This window comes from Oryzias melastigma, linkage group LG8 (genome assembly GCF_002922805.2).
Source record: "Oryzias melastigma strain HK-1 linkage group LG8, ASM292280v2, whole genome shotgun sequence".
Lineage (NCBI taxonomy): Eukaryota > Metazoa > Chordata > Actinopteri > Beloniformes > Adrianichthyidae > Oryzias > Oryzias melastigma.
Window position 1 is genome coordinate 12,667,006 of NC_050519.1, and position 8,717 is coordinate 12,675,722.

The 8,717-nt window shown below is 47.1% G+C and overlaps 1 protein-coding gene across 1 annotated transcript; it reads left to right on the forward strand.

The window, feature by feature from the left end:
- Positions 1–342: 342 nt before the first annotated feature.
- Positions 343–6,386, forward strand: cbx4 (chromobox homolog 4 (Pc class homolog, Drosophila)). Its single transcript, XM_024272845.2, has 5 exons — positions 343–651; positions 772–815; positions 1,401–1,466; positions 2,831–2,897; positions 3,917–6,386. The coding sequence occupies exons 1-5, from the start codon at positions 583–585 to the stop codon at positions 5,255–5,257; spliced, it is 1,587 nt and encodes a 528-aa protein (XP_024128613.1). The 5' UTR covers positions 343–582; the 3' UTR covers positions 5,258–6,386.
- Positions 6,387–8,717: the final 2,331 nt, after the last annotated feature.

The following is an 8,717-nucleotide window of genomic DNA, read 5'->3' on the forward strand; positions in this document are numbered from 1 at the left end:
TGACCCATAGTTTTCTTAGCGCTTCCAGCAGGAAAATCCAACTTTCAGAGTGACAGAAGCTGAGAGATCTGTCACTTTTTGAGAGCTCGTTAACTTAGTGGTCAAAACTCCTGACAGGTGATGTAGGAAGAGTTAATTTCAGATGATCAAGGTTCATATTTTTTTTATATTTTTTTTGTATCCAAATGCTTCAATCTTCAGATTGGAGTTGCTCCAAAATGTGGATTGCACTCCTAAATTTTTGTAGAGACCATCTGAATTTTAAATACCCCCTCCCCTCTTTGCAGTCTCAGGATGGACCCCCAACCTTTCTGCAAGGTCTCCCCCTCCCCCTCCTGACGTCACGCTCCGAGTAGAAGCTGCTGCACGAAAGGAGCTGCTCGCAGCCGCAGCGCTGTGAATGTGTCTGTGCGCGCGGAGAGCGAGACGGGAGCGGAGGGGAGATACAGGAATTTGGAGAAGGCTGGAAACACGGTAGAGCGAGCGAGCGAGCGCGCACGGAACGGCACGCACAGAGCGGGATCCGCCAGCGTTTGGCCCCCCTCTCCACTCCACTCCGCTGCGATCGGACTAATCCGAGGAATGGAGCTGCCTGCCGCCGGCGAGCACGTCTTTGCGGTGGAGGGCATCGAGAAGAAGCGCATCCGAAAGGTAGCAGCGGTTGTTGCTGGGGGAGGTTGGGGTAAAGGAGGAGGGGGGGCATGAAGGCGCCAGGTATGGGTGGGATGGTGCATTTTTGCGCACGAGCCTCATCGTGTTTCTTCTCCGCAGGGGAAGATCGAGTACCTGGTCAAGTGGCGAGGATGGTCCCCGAAGTAAGTATACACCTGGGCGCACGCGAGCGCGCGAGGGAAAACTGTTTGCAGGCAAATCAAGTGCACGATATGGATAGGGGCGCCGCGCGCGCAGTCTGCGGGTGTTTCTGTGCAACTGGGGGAGCGCGCTCGGTATGCGGCTCAGTCTGTCCGCGGATGCCTTCACTAATTTATGCGCGGGAAGGGGGAAGGCGCAGCCATGTAATCCCGTTTTAATTATTTCTGCTCTGGCAGCGAATTTATACGAGACAGCGCTGCTAAAATGGCCGACTCCATGGTGGAGCTGGAGGAGCGCTTGGAGCGCACACTTTAGCCTATAATTCACCCTCCCTCCTCCTCCTTCCCGCACTTGAACGTCTCGGAGGTCTGATGAGCTGCTGCGGGACATAAACATCCATTTTCAGTCCGTCTGTGCGTAAATTCAAACCAGATTTGAATAGAATATGGATGTTTGTGTGTTTTTTCCACCTTAAACTGGGAGTCTCACCTGTCTGGGTGGATGTGAGGACTCTCCTGTGAGGTGGTGGTGAGGGGGGGCGGGTCATGTGACAGCATGGTGACATGTGTTTGCTCCTCTGTCTGCAGATACAACACGTGGGAGCCGGAGGAAAACATCCTTGACCCGCGCCTGCTGGTCGCGTTTCAACACAGGTGAGGAGACGTGGACTTTAGACGAGGCCCTCTGCAGGCTCCACTCCAGCCGTGACCATATAAGGGCACAGGAGGAGGGGCTGACTTTTCCCCCCTCCCACCAGCTCTCAGGAGGACTCTCCTCTTGTGTGTGTGTGTGTGGATAAGTGCAGGAACTGGGGGCACTCTAAAGACTGATGTGGCTCAGCGTGTGAAAACCAAAACTACAGCAGTGTTCCCATGAGGCTGGGTTATGTGCTGAGGCAGGTGGTGATGTGGGAGAGAGGAGGACACAAGCACAGCTGTGGTTTAACTCCAGGCCTTAGACCACCCCTCCATATTTCCATCATCTTCCCGGAAAAGTGGATTTGTGACCTGAAAAACGTCCACTGAATAGAAATGCTGCCATCATTCATCCTGTGAGATATGGAGAGGCTCTGTGGGCCGGCTCCCGGGACTGGGAGAAGATGTGATGGCTGGGGAAAGGAATTTGCTTTTCTGAAAAGGCTAATTGACACGCAGCGCTCCTCAACGTTTCCAGTGTACCGCTCTCATATTCCCCTCTCAGCCCGCCTGTGTGTGTGTGCTGATGGTCATGGAGAGCTGCCTCTGTGTATGGATTCCTCTCTGCTCCCAGTGGATGGGGGATGGGATTCAACTAGGGAGTCTGTAATTGCCAAATCTTGTGTGAATAGGGGTCACCCTGTTAGGCGCTGTTTGAAATCTTACACATTACACTAGCTGTTTATTTTTCCTGGCAGCTCTGATAGTTCTAACATCTGTAGCAGGAGGCAGAACGACAGGCCTGTTTACAGCTGGCCTTCAACCACCGGCCGGTTATTTATGAGCCAATGATGAGTCAAGGTTTATATCAGGGAGCGATATTTCATGCAGTGCTTGCAAAAACACACCGCCTAGTCCTGTACTTAAAGCTGAAGATGGTGTTTTTTCTGCAAAATACTTAAAGGTGTGCAGCTTTTTTTCCCAAATCCCAGAGGTGCTCCACGTTTATGCTTCTTTTTTTTTCTTCTACTACCTCGTGACCCTAATTAGAGATGTGCTGCAGTAAGAGGAAGGGTGTGCTGCAGGAGGGAGGATGTTTAAAAGACGGGGAGACGTTCTCCCTGCTGCTGCCTTAATTGAATTTCTCCAGGATAATGAGAATATGGAATGGGCCGATTACCATGGAGAGCTATGCAAATAAGGACCACAATGCTTTGCAGCAGCGTGCGTGTGGGCATTCATTAGCCCCTCTGAATGACTATTCCACTTTTGACCTTGAAAAGGTGGAAAAAAAGAGTGCTCAGATGATGAACCTGTGTGGTTTAAGAGGGGATTGAATGTTAAAATGTGCCTGTAATACAAATGTGTTTCTTTTTTCACAGAGAGAGGCAGGAGCAGCTGATGGGGTATAAAAAGCGGGGCCCAAAGCCAAAGCATCTTCTGATTCAGGTAAATATCAGGTTGTTTACAACTATACAATGAGGTGTTATTGTGTCTTTGCCTCATGTTGGCATCTACACACTGAGTGGTATTTTATTTTATCGCTCATCTTCTCTGTCTCCAAATCACTCTGACTCAAAAATCCCTCTGAGGTGTTTGAGCCAGACGTGATTATATATTTGGAGAGCCCAAGCTGATTGCTATGCGGCGTCACTTTTAAGAGGCAGAGCCGTCTGTCAGAGTCACACGTGGCCGGCGGTCAGGGATAAAGCGTGACATGTCTGGTGGCACTTCCCTGACCTCCGGGGTCACAGCCGGAGTTTCTTCAGCGTTCCGCTGCGGTGCCCCTCTGACGACCACGGGGTCAGTCTGTATGAGGAGGGGGAGGCTTGGGGGGGTCAGGTGGGAGGGAGGCTGTAAGCTGCATTCTGATTGGATGATCCTTTTAGATTGTTGGATGAGTGAATTGACAAATAAGAGCTGACAGAACACTCCATAAAATGAATATTATTACAAAACTGCGTTTATTTTGGTAAGTTTTTGAACAATTGAATATTTAAATGGAGGAAAGGTTCAAATATATTAAATATTTTTACATTTAAAGTGAACAAAAAAAGATTTTTTTCTTAAAAGTATTGCAAAAACAAGATTTTTTTTTATTTCTCCCACTCCCCATCAGCCAATCTCTTAATGTCTATTTTTTATGGATGTATACTTGATTATTTTTTTTTGCTTGAGTGCGCGAAAGAAGACATTTCTAATATAATCTAATTTAAATTGATGAATTCACATCAAATCTTTAAAAAAAAAGGAGTTTGGCAATTCTTTTTTTTCAGATGTCACCTCCTTAAGATTGCCTCTGGGAGCTGAGTTTGACAAATTAGTTAAGAAATGTCAAAGGGAGGATGTGAGCTGGGATTTGTCTGTCACAGATGAGACTTCACTCCCTCTAAAAGGGCACTCTTGTATATTGTTTCTTCAGAAATTAAGATTTTAAGTTTGGTTTTAACTTCTTCGTCTCATTCCAGGTGCCCTCATTCGCTCGGAGATCCAGTATTCCTGCAGGTCTCGAGGAAACGTCTCAGGAAGTGGAGATCACCCCAAAGTCTGACCTGACCCAGGTCCAGCGCTCCCAGCCCCAGCAGTACCAGCTCAACAGCAAAAAGCACCATCAGTACCAGCCCAGCAGCCAGGAGGTTCCAGCCGACCCGCTCCCCAACAGCAAGAAGAGGCTGATCTACCAGCTGAACAGCAAAAAGCACCACCACTACGAACCCGACCCACACATGTACGACGTTCAGGCTTCACGCCTCAAAGAGGTGGTCAAAGTCCAGGAGGCGGCGAGCAAGCCGGCAAACCCGGGCTGGAACCTGCCTCTGGCTCTGCAGCAGAAGTGGGTTCGGGACAAAGACACCGGGTGCTTGAGTAAAGTCAAGGAGCTGGCCGTTGAAGTGAGGAAGCCAGCGGTGAAGGAGAGCGAGAACGCGCTGAAGCCCAATCCTAAGGATGCGGCTCTGCCGAGTGCGGTCAGCAGCAAAATGAAGATCCTCAAGAATAAGAACAAGAACGGACGGATTGTTATCGTCATGGGGAAGTACATGGACAAGGTTCATGGAGCGAAGGGGAAACACGGGGAGTCCTCGAAGGAGGGCGACTCCCAGAGCGCCAAACCACCTGAAGGCCGGAGCAAAATGGTGGAACTTTCAGGGAGCGGACTCTGCGATAGCAGCTCCCTCTCTGCCCTGGAGCATCCCATGAAGTGCTCACCCAAGGACAGGCATTTCTCCAAACCCTCACCAAGCACTGCTGAGGAATACAACACAGAAGTGGCTCGCGGTCAGGCGGATTTACCAGAAGACCTGCCTCTGCAGCTGACCGCCAGCTCCCCTCCAACGTCCTGGAGCGTTGACACCAGCATTCCAACTCCTACGGCCGTGGACCAAATCAGGATCCCGTCTTTTTCCAGCGACCGGAAACGGAAGCTCTCAGATCCGGTCGAGGACAGGAACGTTTCCAAAACCTATCTGACAACGAGGAGTTTAAGCGCGCCCAGCACTGCGGTCGCGCCCCCTCAGGACACACCCATGGACCTGCACTGCTGCGGCCCACGCCCCAGCGTTTGTACGTACGACGCTGCGGGCAACCAGGAGGAGCCCATGGACCTGAGCTGTCCAAAAAACAGGTCACCGCTGGACGCCAAATCACAGCCAGAGCCCAGCTCTGAGGTCAAAGACACACCTCCCGTGACGGAAGAATCCAAGTCAAAGGAGGCGGCGAAAAACGCCTCCCCGTTCATGGGGAACATCATCATCACCGACATCACCACAAACAGTCTGACCGTCACCTTCAAGGAGTTTGTCTCTTTTTGAGAAACCCTCTATCATTCAGACGTCCTTCCTGTTCATATGTTTATATGTAAAAAACAGAAAAACCTAAAAAACATTTGGATTTTTGTATATAAAGAAATTTTTAATTTATCACTCAAATTCAGTATGTTTCTTATAATGTTTTGTACAGTAACTCCTGTGATGTTGTAGCGAAGAAAGTGCCCTCGAGGATTTGAGCGTTTGGCGTGGAGAAACTCCACCTAAAAAACTGTTTGTCAAACTTATTGCTGTTCTTTCATACCTGTACCAAACCTATAACCTGGATGTATGAAGGATTATATACGTTTTTCTAAAAAATAATAATAATAATAATATATCTTATTTTGGTCTTTTGGAGTGTACAGCAATCAGAGATGAAACTGAAGCACTTAATGCATTTTCATGTGGTGAAGAAAGAAAGAAAGAAAGAAAGAAAGTCTTACTTCGGAGATTCCTTTTTATTCCTAACAAACAGCTGCCTTTTGAGGGAATTTCGTTGTCCCAGTGTAGACACACTAAATCATGTTTCCACTCCGTTTGAACTACCAGCATTTCTCCTCCAGGCTGCATATTTCACATTTGACTATAAGAATCGGATGCTGACTAACAAAATTGTGTCAGAAGTTCCTTCCTGCTCCTTTTGGTTTGTGTTTACCTCCCATGTTTTGGGGTTTCATCTCATGTTGAAGCTATAATCTGAAGAATGCATGAGCTTTGTTTTCCGCTGAAGCAGCCGAGGTCATTGATGAGTAAACATGCAATCCAGTTTGAGTTTTTTTTTTGTATGCTGCTGAAATGTCAGAGATGTTGGATGTAACCCACATTGAAGTCTGAATGGCCTTCGGTGCACAATAAATGCAAATCCAGCCAGAAATGCTAAAATGCTTTAAAACGAGAAACAGGAATGCATATTTATTGACACAAAAAAGTGGTTTAGACGAAGTTCGCTGCATCAAGCTGCAGTTATTGATTTTTTAAGTCAAATTGCTCCTCTTTTCTATATCTATTTTTTTTTCTTTTTGCACTCTGAAAAGATTGTCATAAAAGTATGTTCTATCAGGAGTTTGCTGACCTTTCCGTTACGCTTCTCCGGTGAAATATTTCACAATAAAGAGAGAGATTTGACCTCAAACCTTTTCCTGGGTTCGTTTCTTTTCTGCTGGGAGTCTGGACGTGTCATTGTTGGTCAGTTTGTGTGAAGAAGAATGAGGCATTAAATGCTACAACGTGGTTGTGTGGAAAGAATAGGAAAACAGATCATGTTGCGTAATCAAAAGCCCTGCTGCTGCACAAAGGACTCTCTGTATTGTCAAACTGCACCGGCCACTCGTATTATTAAACCTTCTCCGTGCATTATTCTACCTCTTTGACCTCCAGCAGGAATGTAAACACTTGACTGGAAGAGTTCAGAGGAAGCGGTTATGTAACTCGAGTTTTGGAAAAGGCTTTAAAGTTGCATAGAGGACATGAATTGAAACCTGTCTGGTAGGCTTGTAGATGTTTTTTCTACTGAAAAATCTGTTTAGAAGGCCTGAGTCACAAGGATGTGGCAATCCTAACTTTAGAATGATTCAGAAACTGTTGGAAGGGTGTGCAAATCTACAGATTTTGAAGATAATGAACATCTATTGACCCCAGAAGATGTGATTGGGGCAATGTTTGTTCTCATATAGGTGGAAAAAGTCCAAATTTGCAATTTTGGGGTGTCAACTTTAAAGGTCCTGGGATTTTGTGATTGAGGTCAACGCAAAGACTGAAATGAAAAAGCAGCAGACCTTAGAGTTCATTCCACATTTAGTCTATTTCTTCATTTTGTTTTCAAACGTTCTTTAAGAACAGCTTCAAAAAGGGTGTAAAAATTGCTCGTTTTAGAAACTTCCAGGTCTCCAATTTAAGGATTGAAAGTTTAGACTCTTTCAAAACGAATCAAGCAAGTGTCTTTTGCATTGAAACCTTTAAGAAATGAAACAATTTGGGTTGAGCGACAATAGCAGGAGCCTGATTCTGCGCCAAAATGTCAAAAGCCCACGTGTCTCCCTCCACGCAGGCCTCTCTCGAAGCAGCTGTGAGAACGCATCTATAGGAAAGTGAAACAGCGAGCAGGCCAGCATATTTATAGACAGAGTGTGATGTTTCACATTCCCTCTTTATCGTGCAGCGGCGGCTTCGGTCTGCGCAGAGCGGAGCTGCTCTCCTCCTCGTGAGGGTCATGCCTCTCATTAAAATCTCAGTGAGGGACCTGCTGCAGGCCCGCGGCGTCTCCTCAGCCCGCACAAATAAACGCATGACTCACGCTGAGCCTTTTGTTTATTTGCTTCATCATTTGGAATTTTTACATTTTTGAGACTAAAATTATAGGCATTTATCATGGATTTGTGCGCTTTCATCTGAAAGGAGTGGCTCATTTTGACGCACCAGGCCGCTTTTAAGTGATTCAGAACCGAAAAGACGCGCAGCTTTAGCACTTTTCTTATTTGCGGTTTGAAAACGTCGCCCTGTAAGTAGGACAAGTGCGCTGCAGTTGCCCAGAAACCAGAGAGCCAATAATGTTCTGACAGAGGCACCTCTGTTTATTCACGTACGCCCGCCGCCATTGCGGCTCCTGCAGACTGCACTTTTCGTCGACGCGCAGCCAAATATGGAGCTCCAGAGCGCAGGCTGTGCGCGCGGCGGACTCCTCTATGCAGCGCACCAGAATCAGCCATTCTAGCGCCGACAGGAAATGTCGGTCTGCACGCTATGAGTATCAAAATGGTGGTTCATATTTCCACAGCAGCCACAACGCATCTTTTGTCCGCGGCGCGCCCGCCTTTGTCTGCGCCGCTGCATGCGGGGACGTTTCTACTGCAGACGTGTCAGATCTGCGTTTATAGGCGAAAATTCAAAAAAGGGAGAAATGGCTGCTGCGTCACGCACCTCTCTGCGCGGAGCGGGCTGACTGTCCTTCCTGTATCTGCCGGAATATTAACCCCCCACACCCCATAAACTCAGATTATTACCGAAATCGAATCCAAATCTGTCTGCGTGCCTCCAGAAACCGTCTCACAAAGGCGAAGGCGCGTAGATTATTTGGGTTTTTTGGCACCATGAGGACAGAACCGAACAAGAACACGCATTTATTTGGACAAGAAACCCAGGTTCTGTCTGATGGGTTTTTCCCGACACACCTGAGCGACACTTTGTGCCTTTTCAGGAAATCTGATTACCATAAAAGGGGAAAAAATACCAGAGAGAAAATAAAGAAAAACTAAATCTATAAGAGAAAAAACATTTGGATCAACTATGATATTATCTGCGGGAGGATTCAGTCTGCACATTACGCGTTATGATCTGTTGGATGAGGACTGACCTGTGGTTTGGATGATTTTTAATTAAACCCGTGCTGACCTATGTTGGCTGCTTCCAGTCCAACTGAATAAATACATTTATTTTTTTAAACGTATTTAATCTACCAGACAAATAA